At 45.2% G+C, this 14,631-nt stretch overlaps 1 protein-coding gene across 1 annotated transcript; it reads left to right on the top strand.

Annotated features, from left to right (window-relative positions):
* Window positions 1-116: 116 nt before the first annotated feature.
* Window positions 117-13,530, top strand: PIN1 (peptidylprolyl cis/trans isomerase, NIMA-interacting 1). The gene is made up of 4 exons (XM_052799653.1): window positions 117-227; window positions 1,956-2,156; window positions 8,836-8,946; window positions 12,273-13,530. The coding sequence occupies exons 1-4, from the start codon at window positions 170-172 to the stop codon at window positions 12,380-12,382; spliced, it is 480 nt and encodes a 159-aa protein (XP_052655613.1). The 5' UTR covers window positions 117-169; the 3' UTR covers window positions 12,383-13,530.
* Window positions 13,531-14,631: the final 1,101 nt, after the last annotated feature.

The following is a 14,631-nucleotide window of genomic DNA, read 5'->3' as shown; positions in this document are numbered from 1 at the left end:
GTTAGAAGGGCGGGTTTTGGTTTTTTTTCCACCAATGGCAGCGCGGAGAGATTGGGCGCTGCCTTCCTTCGGACCAATGGGAACGGGGGGGGAAAAAAAGGTGGGTTCGCCCCGCCTCTCCCCGCGCCAATGAGGCCGGGCCGGGTGCGGGAGGCGTAGCCGAGGGAAGATGGCGGAGGAGGAGAAGCTGCCTGCGGGCTGGGAGAAGCGCATGAGCCGCAGCTCCGGTACGGGTCAGCGAGTACCGGGAGCGACAAGGGGGCTGGGTGGTGCCTGCTCCCGGGGCGACCCGGTGGGCTTCTCGGGGCGTCGAGGGCTCGGCTTTTAGGCCTAGGCTGGGGTACGGCCCGGTGGGCCCGAGCTGGGCCTCGGTGCGGTCTGAAGGGGGCCGTCAGCGGTGCCCGGGGCTTGGGGGAGGTTGGATGTGGAGAATTGGGCTTGGGGTGGGCCTGAGAGCCAGGGTGGGGGTCTGCGGGGTGCGTGGCTCCGGGGCTGCCGTGCCCGAGGGGCGTCGTGCCCCCCCTTTTATTTTATTTTTTTTTGGGGGTGGGCGAAGCGGCATCTGGGACCGTGGTCTGCTAGGGGAGGGATGCCTGGGTCGTGCGGATATATTGGGGAGAGGGGTTTCTCTCCGTCTGGGGTAACCGGTGGAGGGAAGCGGGGCAGGGTGGCAGAGCCGAGGGAATTTTCTTTATAAAAGGCCGGGTTAGAGCGCTGCAGGACGCTTTGTCCTCGGTGGGGCTGCGGTAGGTCGGGGAGGGGAAGTTGTGGGTCAGGACGACGCTTTCCGCAGGGTTTCGTCCTTAGCGGCGTGAGCTTTCCACGCTTAGCGGGTCAAAAGCAGTTCCTAGGAGGTTGTGTTCTTCAGCTCGGCTGCATGTTTGAGGTGGAGGTGATGAGGCTGAGAGAAAAGAGGGGCCCGTGTGAGCTTTTCCTTGCTAGAACTACCGCAGTTGAAGCATCCTGGAGGGAAGGAGCTTCGTGGCTGTCTGGAGTTAGCAGATCTAGGCTGTTGGTTGGGATTGCAACTGGGAAGTTGGGCCCTTTGCTACCAGGTCGTAGCTTCCCGCCGTGCAGCTCTGCTGTTGCAATCCCTCACCTTGGTTTGCTTGGCTTTTTTTCTTGAGTCTAGTCTGCTCTTAGCTTCAGTGGAGAGTTTTGGGAGTAATGATTGGCTAGAAGAAAACAGAAATCATCTCAATAGGTGGTGTGAGTTATCGCAGGTAAACGCACGTGTGGCTCTGAGCGCTGGAAGGCCTTTAGCAGCAGAATTACCTGACTAATGCTGAATGTGTCGAGAGATGACTTCACAGGAGCTTTGTTTTCTGTTACCTGGGTAAACCATGGATATCTTGTGCAGGAAGGTCTTATTTTCTGGTAGAAAAAAGGTGTTTTTTGGCAGGAAAAGTCTGTGCAATTCAAAGGTGTGGTCTTTGCTGACGGTAACTCACCACGTTTGCTGCGGGGTGTGCTTAACTGAGAGACTTTACGCTGCTTCACCCTTGTAAACAGGGCTAGAGCGAAACACAGTCTTATCCCCAGGCCAGAAACCTGGCAGTGTCCGCCTTCCCAGCAGTGGCAGGGTGTTGCCTGGGGGTGTTTGTGGTTCTGACTGTGTCAGTGGGTGTTTTGTCACTGATCTGTGGGAGCGTCGTGAATTGGAAAGGCAGCTGGAGCCTGCTTGTGCGTGGGGCTGTTGCTTTGACTAAAGGCGCTTCCCGACGGAAACGCTTGCGTAGGAAATGATGTGGAGTTGTAGTGTCTTGTTTCCCACCTCGTGGGGCTGAGCTGATCGCGTGGACGTGGCCGAGCACTCACAGAAATCCAGTCTTCTGTGCCTACGGGGTCAAGAAGCTGATTCCTGGGGTCGGAAACTGATTTCTGGGGTCAAGAAGCTGACTCTTGGGGTCTGCCAGGAGCTTTTTTTAACCCCAGCCCCCTCTCTCTGTCTGCAGGCCGTGTGTATTACTTCAACCACATCACAAATGCCAGCCAGTGGGAGCGGCCCAGCGGCAGCGGGAAGAACGGCCAAGGGGAGCCTAGCAAAGTGCGATGTTCACATCTCTTGGTGAAACACAACCAGTCCAGAAGACCCTCGTCGTGGAGGCAGGAAAAGATCACGCGGACCAAAGATGAGGCACTGGAGCTTATAAATGGCAAGTAAATGCAGGAGGGAGAGAGAGAATATGATACTGTTGAAGGGGAAAAGTCATTTTAAGGCTAGAATTGGACCCCGAGATGAGTGGTTCAGTGTGTCGTGAACTTGCTAAAGCAAAGTTTTTTAAGCCAAGTGTTTTGAACATGGACTTTTCGTGTGGCCCAGCCACTCGGAGAAACAGTTTTGCTGTACAATTAAATGATGTAAAGATAGGTCCCAGCCCATGTGTCTTCCCCTTTGTGGTTTTTTTTTGTAATGTTATTTCAGAGGTTTGTTTGTATTTTCTTTGTAAATGTGTATTTTTATATTAAAAATAAAATTATTTAAAGCTAAAACAAATGTTCTTTAAACATTTCTTTTTATTTAATGTCACTTGACTCCTTGCCCTAATAGCAACTTAGAGTAAGTTCTCATTAACCTCTGCTTGAAATCAAGTTGCTTGTAGGAGGCAATCAACCTTACATGAGGCTGTATGGATGACCTGATCTGCTTGGGTTTTTCCCCAAAATGTTCTGGCTTACGATCAGGTCTAGAAGCGAGGGCGCTGCGTGTCTTCCGCGATAGGTGGTGTTGATCTTTGCAGCCTAGATTTTTCCTTGCAGCTTTGGCAGTGGAATTGAATTGATGTCGTGTTTCTTCAGCATCGAGGTTTTTGATCTTATGGAAGCAAGTTCAAAGTCCAGCTGTTACTACTGGCTTTTACTTCTCAGGATAAAGAATTTGAGGGCTTGGGGTGAGCTTTTACTGACTTTTACTTCTCAGGATAAAGAATTTGAGGGGTTGGGTGAGGTTTAAATCAGTCCCACTGATTAATTGATGAAACCGAGACCGTGCTCTTTAGTGGGCAGCTTTGTCTTTTCTGGCAGTGAGGTTGCAAAGGCTAGCTGACGCACTGCGAGCTGTGAGCGCGCAGATATGTACCGCAGTACTGGGCCTGTCTTATCTTTTATGGCTTCAGCAATGAGGGAGGGAAGATAGGGAGGGTGTTTTGACTATTGCCTCGGTCCTAACCAGCAATAAATCTAAGGACTTTCTTGTTCGGAAGGCCTGGGAGGGGAGATTTCTTTGCTAAATAACTTGAAGCACCGAGGCGGTGACCAGCAGGTGGTATCTGCTCACCACCTTTTGGAAGGGGAGGTTAAATTAACTGGCACAGATGGGAATTTTTTTAGGGAATTGTCTCCTTCAGGTTAGGGTGGCTGAGAAAGCGTGACTGGAGGTGATAAAGCGGGATGCATGCCGAGTGCGGAGATCTGTGCCAAGGGAGTTGAGACTGTTGCAAAGATAGATTGAAATATTTCAGCCAAGCTGCGAATTCTCTCTCTGTCTGTCTCCTCTTCTTTTTCTTTTTTTTTTTTTTTTTTCTTTTTAAAAAGAATAAAACTATTCTAGAACCATCTCTTGGAGTGACATTCATCAAAAGGCCAGCGCAGAGCTTTCTACAGATCAGAGGTTAAATGACGCATGATGCTGGCATGTTTTAAGCAGGCATTGATGAACTTGGATCTTTGTAAGGGGGAATCACTTACATTTTAGAAGGGAAAGTTGTCTCGTTATCTCTAAAGAGGTATTTCAGGAGCTTGTGACCAGGTAGACTTTTTGATACATAGATGTTCTGTAAACTGGTTATCTTTAGAAGCCGGAATAACATTATTTGGACTCAACAATTGTCATCATTCATTGTTTGGGTGCTTTTCTTTGAGGTACTGCAGTTCTTTGCTACCTGGTAAGGTGAGGGAAAGAAACAGCTTAAACTTTCCTTGGCTCGAAAGAATGAGATTAAGCTTGACAGCTTCTCAGTCTTCTTGCTGTCAGATAACTCTTTCGTTTCATAATCTCTCTGTGGTGTCTGAAGAGGAAAGAGTCGTGATTAAAACTTGACTTCATATAAATACCCTGCTTGTGTTCTTGGTAAAGGCTATTAGGGAATTAATTCCTGTCATGAAAATACCATTGTCAAAAAAAAAAAAACCAACCCAACCACCTTTCTGTCCACATTTGTCCCCGATAAACACTATTCCTGGGAAGGTCATAGGGAACATCAGCTTAGGATTAATTATTTTGTGGTGGCTTCTTGAAAATGACTGTAAGTTGAGTTTCTAGAACAGCTGAAACTTACTGGGAGGATGCACAGCTTAGCTCCGCTACGGCTCCTGACAACCAGGCATCAATGAACTTCTCTGAACAGATGTACTGTACCTGCCGAATGTAATTATAGCGTAGAATTGTCTAAGTAGGTCTCTAGGGAGGAATTTGTTTGACAGGCACAGTACCACACATTTTCATGTTTTGTTTGGAGATCGGTTATGTCTGAGAGATCTCCCTCCAAACCTAGCTCTGGTGTTAATGCTTTATGCAATAAAAATCCGAGAAAGAAATTTGATTTGGGAGTTCTTTGTTCCCACAGGAGAGGGGACGATACTAAAGATAAATGTTTTTGGTAGGTGAACTTGACTGATGTCAAACATTCCATTTGATGGCTTTTCTCTGATAATAAGGGAGGAGAGTGGAGAGAGCTGGAGAGGTGCGTCATCTGTGGATGATTTTTAATCCATTAAGAAAGTTGCAGTGGAGGATTAAATGTAGGTTAGCTCTCCTGTTGTGTTACAGCAGGAGTTGGAGGACTTGGCTCACCAGGTGCTTTTCTGATAGGTGATAACATCACAGGGAATGTGGGACGAGAAAGAAATTTCAAATTTGAGCCTGACCCTGGTATTAAAGGTAGTGAAGCCTCTTAGTTCCCTCTGCAAGCTTTACCAGGCGCTGTTTAAGGAGCAGTTAGGGTTCTGGCTGAATTTGCTGTGAAGGTTATTCCAGACCATCTCTGCTCTGATGCGTAGAAACCCGGTTTCCAGCTAAATACTGCTTATGATCAGTTTCTGTCCGGTGTTTCTTGCATTAGTGTTGCTTAATTACTTAATTAAATTTAATTTCTTCCTGATGTTGACCTCTCAGTGGATTTAGAGAGCCCTGCTCTTTACCAGCCTGTTTTCGCACGCTGAGCCAACCGGGCTTTTAGTTTCTGGTAATGTAGGTCATCCCTTCTGCTGTTTCTACTCTTAGCCCTCCTTTGCACTTCAGTTTCAATTAATCTTTCCTGAGCGTGGGTTCATCGTGGTATGCAATATTCTAGATTAGCTCTTGGCTGTGCCTTCTACTGTGGCATTTACTACTGCCCTTCTCCCTGCTGAGGATACCATGACTTCAGTGCTGTGTTCCTCACTTTTAAAGTCATATTGCCTGTTTTGCAATTGCTTGTAATTCCGCATTTACGCTCTCCTCTTTCTGACCAAGCTCTCTGCGTATAGCAGATGATTTTTTGTTGTTGCGTTTGTAAATGCGTGTGTGAGTTTGCTTGGTGGTGTTGGATCTTGCTTGGTCATTCAGGTCATGTTTAATATTCTGATCCTTCTTTCTGCTGACAGTGCTTACCCACCCTCCAGCTTGTTATTTGCATGTTTTGTTAGCTTACCCCTGTTCCTTGTTGCAGAATCAGCTAGGATTCATCCCAAAGTTCAGACCCCGAAAGCTTCTCTTCCCCAATAACTCCCCATTTCAGCACAATCCATTGCCATTCTTCATCCTGCTCTTTTGGCACTAATCTCCCATTATTCAATTTCACTTATGCCTGGAGATTTTTAGGGGTAGTTTATTAAAACCTGGACAGTACCTAATCTGCATAATTTGTTCTAAATGGCTGAGATCATTTGGGGAAAAGGCTCATTAATCCCACTTCACAGAGCCAAAGTTTAGACACGAGGTGCAGGTGTCTTGTTCTGGTAGAGGTGGCTTGAAACAGCTACCTTAGCTTTAAAAAAGCCTTAGGCTTTATCCAGGACAACCCTCATCTAGTTGACAGGCAGATTTTGCTCTCAGGCTGGTCACTGGCATAAAATTAGGAAGTTCTAATAAGTAAATTCTGTTTCGGCATGTAGTTGACTGGTTTGCTCTGCACGCTTATGAAACTCTTTAGCACTAGCAACCTGGTAAAGTGACCAGGGCAGACAGCTTAAGGATCAGAGTGTTGACATTTATATCCTAATTTGGATGCTTTATTCCTTTAACATCACCATATATCTTAAAGGTGTAATTCCTGACATTTCTGGTTGTCGTGTGTGATGGGTACTTGCTGGGGATTGGCAGCTATATGCAATTAGATACGTATTTATGGTGGTGCAAACATGGATTTTTAGGATAAACTCTGTTTTGTCAGCAAGTAGACCGTTTATGCTCAAGCAGCATAGTTTAACAGGATGAACGAGTATCAGTTTCTTTCCTAAAACATATGAATGCTGTGAACTGTCTTCCACCCAGATAAATAATCCTTTTTCTCTTTTTAACGCAGGATAAGTAGCTGCTGTCTTAAGTTTTGTAGAGTTTCAGACTTTCATGTTAGACTTTCTCTACCTGTATGTGTGCACTCTAAGCAGCAGGTAGGATAAATGTGTATAATCTCACTTAAGTAACAAATGCTGGTGTTTTCTGTTAAAGCAGTTTATGCGCTTTAGGAATAAAAGATAACTTTCTATGGCTTTTGAATTATAATCAGGACACCTGTTAAAAAAAAAAAAAAAATTCCAGAACAAGAGGTAATCAATCTCCTATTCCCTTTTTTTTTTTTTGGTAGCTTTTCCTCCTGGCCTGTCCAGCTGGAAAAGCCAACCTATCTCTCCTGAACACCTTGCTGAATTCCAAAGATTTAGACTGGTGGCAGTTGATTTAAAGAGATGACTGATTTGGGGAGGAAAAATGGGCTGTAGGGTAGAAGACTAATCTGAAGATTTAAAATCCCTTCCTTTTGGTCTTGCTGGCATTAAACTGCAATAAAAGTATTCATTCAAAAATTGATAACCTGCTTTTTCAGTTGCTGCTGGATATGTCATCTCCTAAGAGGCCATTCTCCATTCTCTCATTAAGGAATATTTTCTTACCTGCCCCCAGCCCTCACAGATATTTCCTCAGGTGTATGAAAGTATATAGGATTAAAGCGAGCTGGAAAATACTTATTTCCTCATCCTTTTGCATCATAAACTGCCCTCTTACTTTTGTGAGAGCATCCCTCCAAATAATAAAGCCTAGCTCTTGAATTATGTGTATGACTCTTTTTCAGGTAGGGATCTTGCACTGCTTGCGGCTGGAATAAACTATGCTCAGCCCAATTTTTTTTTTTTTTTTAGAGGTTTATCTAGCGAAGTGCAGACTCCTTATACATGCAGGCTACAGGGCTTAAATGGGAGTGACCTGAAATAGGAAGTTTAGTTATCGAAACCAGGAGACTTTAATAGCTTTGAGGGGAAACAACATTTCTTTTCTTTTGTTTTTTCTGTTAAAGAAAATCAGTTGCTTCTTGGTATTTCTTTTTGAAGACGGAAGACTGCTTAGGTCTAAAATGGAAGACAGTCAGGCTTTGCCGATTCTTTCAAAAGCTGACAGGAGGTTTCTGGAAAGAGAGATTTAAAAATTAAACAAATCTCTAGCGAGAAATAAGTTTAGCTGGATTTCACCTGGTATGGAGAGTTGCTTTGGGTTGGAAGCCGCAGCACCGGTTTGGGGCTGCTCCTCTCTGCTCTGGGGCACGCGTAGTTGAATTCCGCTGGGAGATGCTCCGTTGCTTGAAATACATGGATGAATGACTTTTGCAGTGTAATTTAGTCTTAATTTATCACTTGTGGTCCAAAGTGCAGAAGGCAAGCCCCTCTGGCAGGAGCAGGCTGCTTTGGGAAGGTGGAGGGTTAACTGGCAGCCAGACCTACAGCAGATATAGCTGCTGGTCGCAGGCTTTGAGTCCAGCTTACACGGCTGTCCTCGTCCAAAAACATTTCTTGCAACTGGTACTAAATTGCATTTTGGTAGGGGGGTGGCTGCAGGTCAGACCAGTGATGGCTTGGGGTTTTAATTAGTGGTTACGCTCCTTTTAATGAAAGAGCTGAAGCTGGTTGAATTGCATGAAGCTGCGTAGGATTTTCTTTTCGTCTTGAGAATCCATGAAAAGCTGCCTCACGCAGTGTTAAGGGATGTGTCAGTGGCACTTGCGCTTTGCTCATCTCTGAGAGCAGTCAGTATCTGTAATTAGGGGCTCCACAGTCGTGTTATCAAGCTGTTGACTGGAAAATATGATCTATCTCCTAGGTTTTCTTGTTATGAGCTAGCAGGGGGGGGTTCCACTGGGCCAGAAAGATTCAGAACAGTGAGGCAGAGCTCTCGGGTAAGGCTACGAATATTTCTTAACTGACCTTTTAAAAAGCTGTCTTGACAAATAATTCACTCCTCAGGGATTCTTCATGCTTGGTCTTCTACCGAGGTGAGCCCTGCTGAAATCAAAAGCTCATCTATTTTCAAGCCCAATAATAAATTCCCGTGCTTCAGGGGTAGTAGGAGGCAGAATCAACTTTTTTATTTAATAGAAGCTTAAATAGAAATGGACCACGGTGCAAAGATGAAAACGTGCTTGGAAAAAAATCAAACCTGAGATGAGTGCTTTTGGGGTGTTACGAAAGTTTGTTCTGGCTCTGTCTTCATTCAGGAGGTTTGAAAGCCTCACTTGGTGCGTGTGGTGTGTGTATGTGGCTGTTTGTGCCCTTCTTGCTGAGGGATGTAAAGCTTAAGGTCAGGTTTGGGTTTTGGGTTTTTTTTCCCATTTTTCCTTCCCCTGACTGAATTATTCCCTGTACTTACAGGCTACATCCAGAAGATAAAATCGGGAGAAGAGGATTTTGAATCTCTCGCTTCCCAGTTTAGTGACTGCAGCTCGGCAAAAGCAGGAGGCGATCTGGGTGCGTTTGGAAGAGGTAAGTTGAGCTCAGCCTGGCAACGTGAATGCCAGATCAAGATGACAGGGTTGATGCTGATCTTCTTGGCAGGGGGTTGGGTTTAATAATGCACCCTGCTGCTGGGGGAATGAACATGAAAATGGATTTATATGCTAGGCGGCCTGCTGTGCAGGAAATGTAGTTTGATGCCTAGAAGTTAAACCAATTAGGAATGCAACCGTAATATTATTCTAGGCAGAGAGGAGATGATGTACAAACGCCCTTCATGAAATTGGCTTTTCCCTCTGGAAAAGGATTTTCCAGCTACACTGAATGGAAATCCAGTTGCACAGCGTAATGAGCCATGAATGAGGAAGAAGTGGATAAGTCTTGCTAACGGCACGCCAGATAAATGATTTGGCGTTCTAATCTTCAATGAGAAAGCTATTAACAAATTGTGGAAATAAGAACAATTCACAGCCCACTGAAATAATGTTGCTGGTGAGAGATTTTTGTTACAGGATTATTGATCAGTGCAGTGAGGGAGCGACAACAAAAAGCTCGTGGATGCTTCCTCATTAATGAGATTTGCTGGTGTGGGAGGAAGAATCTTTGGGATGGGAAAGCGTAACATTGAAACCTCTTTTGCTTTATCTTACGAATGCTTTTTGCAGTAATTTCCACTAGGAGGAAAATATAAAGCAATGATGTCATGAGTACAGCTACAACATTCAAAGAACAAACCCAAATCTTTTTATAGCGAGGGTGTCCATGCATATTTTATTTGAAGAAGGTCAAGAAAGGCTCTTGCCAGGGAGAGAGAATGCTATATTTACTGTTATAATCTGTGCTCCAAAGTCATAGGGACTTGCAGCAATCCCCGAGGAAGATCTGTAGTAAGAGCTGCCCACGTCTGAAATGGCGAGCAGCAGTCCGGCGTGTCATTTTAATGGAAGTGTTTTTCCTTAAGCTCACGCTCAGGGTTTGTGGACTGAAGCATTCAGAAGCTCGTCTCGGGCTTGTGCCCTGCAGCAAGTATACAGATTTTGCAGGAGGTTTTGCACAGCTGCCTCGCCATGCCAGGCTGTTACCCCACTTAGGACGTCCCAGGAATATTTAAAACACTAGTGGGCTCACTGCTGCTGCAGACGCAACCATGGAAGGGGCCCCTGAGTCACTTTTTCAGCCCCTGCTAGCTGAAGGCCACCTGGCTTTGGCAGGTGAAACTGTATTCAGGAATGTAGTTTGGTGGTTTGGTTTTTTTCCCTGTCACTAAAATACTGGTTTTAATCACTGTTCCTTTTTAGGGTGCATTGTTGCTACAGTTCAGCAACAGTTGCTTCCTCAAACAGATCCTTTGAGACAGGACTGAACAGTGATACTTTATGGATTCGTATATAATGAAGCATTAATCCTAGGGTGCTGTGTCTGCTCGTTTGGGTTCAGTGGGAACCCAGCTCACTGTGCTCTTTGGAGATGTACGGAAAGAGATTTTTTTTCTTTCTGGCTGCACCAAAATATAAAGAGATGTTGCAAGACCCAGTTTCCACTAGATGGCATTGGAACCCTGCGTGGTGGCCAAACCCCTGAGCTGTCACTCCACCCCCCTCTCTGCCCTTTTTTTTTTTTTTTTTTTTCTTTTTTTCTCTTTTACTGGGCTGAAAATGTAATTTGCTAGAACTTGGAGCACTGGTTACTTCGGAGGTGAAGTTATTAAAACATTTCAATTTGTATTCCTGAAACCCTTCAAATAAGTCATGTTTCTGCTCAAGGAAGACCACTGTGGTGTAGCAAGGAGGCTGTTACCTCATCTGAAGTAAAGATTTCAGGTCCTAGTGGAAAATAACCAAAAAATTAAGGTGACAAGGCAGGTTTGCCTGACAGTGAATGACACTGGCTTTGTAACTGGAGCTTGTGAGCCAGGCAAGCTGCTTACCTCTCCTAGCAATTAATCTAAATGTGGAAATGAGAGAAGCAAAACTCTGGAAAGCCATATGCATCAGGTCACTTCAGTAATAAAACACGTTTTTTGCAAGGGGAAAATACCAAGCTGAAGCTATTACTAATCCTGAAAGGGAGGAAATGAGCATCTTGTGTAGCATCTAACTGCCTTGCTAGAGAAAGGGGGGTATGGATTGATGGAGGTCCTGAAATGAAACATAAATTCTGAAGATGCTGCTGGGCTAGATGCGATGCATCTGCAATGTGTGGTCTTTCAAGGGGTTGGGAAGGTTTAGTTTGCAAAGAGATTAGTATATCGCTGCAATGTGTGCTGATGATCCAGCTGTCAGGCTGCCTAGAAGCTTTCTGCAGCCCTCTGCTAATGTGCTGCGGAGTCCAAAGCTACAGCACTGCCTTGAAGCTTGGAGACAAGGGTCATAAACTTACAGGAGATTTATGTTGCATTTTTGGCAAGATACTGGTCAGTACATCTCCTCAGGCATATTGAGGCAAGCTTTGCAAGCGTGGTCAGTGCAAAGAGCAGAGAGTAAGGGTTTCCTCTGTGCCTGGGGGACTGTCGCCTCCTGGTCTTCCCTTGCAGGCATCTTGTCCTTCCACTGAAGCTTTTGCTGAGAGTCCCCTGGTGAGACTTTGACCTGTTGGTAACAGTAAAACCTCATTATTTCAGCTGGGGTGGGCAGTTTCTCTGCTCTGGCTTCTGTCACGGGAAACCGGGCAAAAATACTGTCCCCCTTGAACCCCCCTGTAGCAGGCTGGTGTCTCTCCTCTTGGCTTGAACTACTCTGGCTGAGCCCTTGTGCTGCTTTTTCCTTTTCCGCCCCTGCAGAGCTGCAGTAGTTGCACTTGTGAATCCCCGTGCGGGGTCCTTCCTCTGGGCACCTCTGCCTTTCCTGAGCCTGGATTACTAAACCTCCTGAAACTCAGCGACTTGGAGACCAGAGCCTTAAGAGCCGTTCTTATCTAGGTCATGACATTATCCACGTGTGCCTTGTAAATTATTTAGTGCAGCTTGTAATACACACCGCATGCATTCCCCCTGTGTACCTGGAGGGCACATGAGACTGGAAGAGGAACATCCACTTGTGCCAGTGAGTCTGCAGAACAGATTTCCTCTGCCTTTTGGGTCCGCAGCTCTCTCAGTATCTTTCCTTGCTGCAGTCATGTCTGTAAGATCTGAACAAACCCCCTGTTTAAAAAAGAAAATGTCTGTGTATGTGCATGTGTGAATGAGTTGTTTTGAATCATCTTCTGGGAGCAGATGAAAACAAACACCCCCTGCAAGTTATTAATTGGTGACTTTGTTGTTTGCCTGGAAGCTGCCTTCATTTGAGGCTTGCTTGCTCAGAAAGATCTTCCATTCATTGCTGAGCTTAATTGAACTTTCTGGTGTCTGCTCTCTGCAGGTCAGATGCAGAAACCTTTTGAAGATGCCTCATTTGCGCTGAGAGCTGGCGAGATGAGCGGACCAGTTTTCACAGAATCAGGGATCCACATCATCCTACGCACAGAGTGAAGTGCCTTGGTGACATGTAGAAAGGAAAGGGCGAGGGGAAGAAAGGAAAAAAAAAAACAAAACCTACTCCAACCCTGCACTCTCCCAAATGAACTTCATATCCAGTTTAAAAAAAAAAAAAGCTCATTTCATATCTCAATATCTTCTGTGGCACCTGACACAATGTTTTTCACCTGCAGAGATGCATGGTTAGCCAAGGGTGAGAACACAATCAAAATAAGACAGTAGCATCTTTCATAAGCAGAGAGAATGTTAAAAACAACATTTCTGGCATGCCACAGCTGCTTGAGTTATATTGACATGTCTCCTAAGCTGAGGAACTGTCAATGCTAAAGGTCACACTTCAGTGCTTCCCACATCCACCCTGTTAGAGACACAGAGTATTTAATGCAGCGCAGCACTGATGATGGCGAAGCTGACTTGTGAACTCTGGTGCTATGACGGAATGAACTCCCCAACCCTCTGCATGTTCGTTTAAACATATTTTAACCTGAATGAACGGTATTTGCTCTGCAGTCCAGTCCGTTGGTTTGTAGAACTGATTTACTAAAGCCATTCATAAATTGACCGTAAGATACCAAACGATGAGCCGGCTTAGCATGGGGCACCCCTCCCTCGGTGTCCGTCCGTAGCTTCCCTTAATGCAGCTGTCTCGGCGAGGATCGTCCCTCTGTCCCGTCACGCAGTGGCACCGGGAGCTCTCTCCGCTCCTGCCATTGCTTTGACTCTAAAACTTGAAGATGCCTTTTGGTTCTGATTACAAACGAGAGAGGCTAACGGCCAGTAGTTCCCACTGCAGGAAGATCAGTAGCCAGCCTGAGCTGTGTAGCGGTACGTAGGATGCTGTGTGCTTCCCATTCCAGCCTGGAGTCACTCCATTATTTAGACACGACAGTGCCATTCTGTAGGGCGGACTGTATTGTGGATTTTCAGTTTTAGCTAGAAGGCTGTTTTTTTTCTCAAGCTCCTCTCGATCCACTTGTGGTTTAAACACTGTAAGTCATTGTTTTCCAGTTACAGTGCATTGCTTATGTTTAGCGAAATAAAAACGAAAAAAAAAAAAAAATAAATCCCAGCTTTGGTCCAATGCAAACCAGCTGTATAGTTCCAGTTCTCTTAAGCAGAAAATAAAGCCCTCTCCAATTAAACATTTCAAGAGCTCTGGTATTGATTATTTCTCCTCCTTTGCCTGTAGAGATCTTGTTGCTTCTATTAGAACAAACAAAAACCTCTGCAGTATGTGCTGAGTTGGCTCTTGCGGTTGTTTTGTTTTTTTTTTTTTAAATCCTGAAATGGAAATGTGGCTTGCGTGGTATTAAGAAAAACTTCTCCAAATTTGTCTTAAGCTATAAGCTAATATTCTTTATTTTCTTCTGTCGTTGGGTTCTCCTGCTTTGCGTTGAGTCGCAATTTCATAAGAATTGTTTAAATCCTGGTATGAGGTGTTACTTCAGATAAGGTGAAACCGGTACTTCTAGTGCAATTTAATAACTACTTCCTACCTCTCCTCAGTTCTGCAAATGTAGGTGTTGGTGTTCCATTTGTGGTATGAAATCAGCCATTACAGAGAGTGGCTCCTCAGTGTGTTGTTTGGGGTTTTTTTCCTAAAAACTCCCATCTTAGAGCTGGGGAAAGGCAACATCTCCTATGTACTCTCTCCAATTGCTGTGACCACCAAAACCAAACATCTGAATATCACTTGCGGTTCTGCTTTTTGCTGGTTATGCTGGGGAGGTGGAAGGCTCTTACGCATCGGATAAAAGTTGGTTTCCATAGCTACACATTGATTTCAAAAAGAAAAAAAAAAAAGAAAAATACCCAGCTCAGGGTGACAAGCAGGTGAGAGCTTCAAAAAGAAAAATTACCTCAAATAACTGCGTGGTATCATAAAAGCAGGATCAAAGGTAAATAAAGGCAAGCAGAGATGTCATCTCTGTCTGGAAATGCGGTAATACAATAAAAGCAGCGGCAGCCAAGTGTCTTTCTGTGCCTGCAGTGATTTTGCTTTCCAGCCGTCATTCCTGCTGCAGCGAGATGATCCCAGTACCGGGTTCAGATCTTCATCAGAAGGTGGGAAGCACGGTGGGGATCGCCTCTGACCATAAGTAAAAGGTTGATGAGATAGCCGTGAGAGAAGGAGAAGGTGGGGAATTTTGGGGTGGGGGTTAAGATGCTACCAGGGGTTTTCTGGTATTGTCATAGGCAGCGGGTTTGTAATGGGTGAAGACCTTACAGCAGCAAGCTGTGGG

Source organism: Harpia harpyja, chromosome 10 (assembly GCF_026419915.1).
Source record: "Harpia harpyja isolate bHarHar1 chromosome 10, bHarHar1 primary haplotype, whole genome shotgun sequence".
NCBI lineage: Eukaryota > Metazoa > Chordata > Aves > Accipitriformes > Accipitridae > Harpia > Harpia harpyja.
The sequence above is the reverse complement of the archived record's forward strand: the minus strand, read 5'-3'. Positions and strand labels throughout refer to the sequence as shown.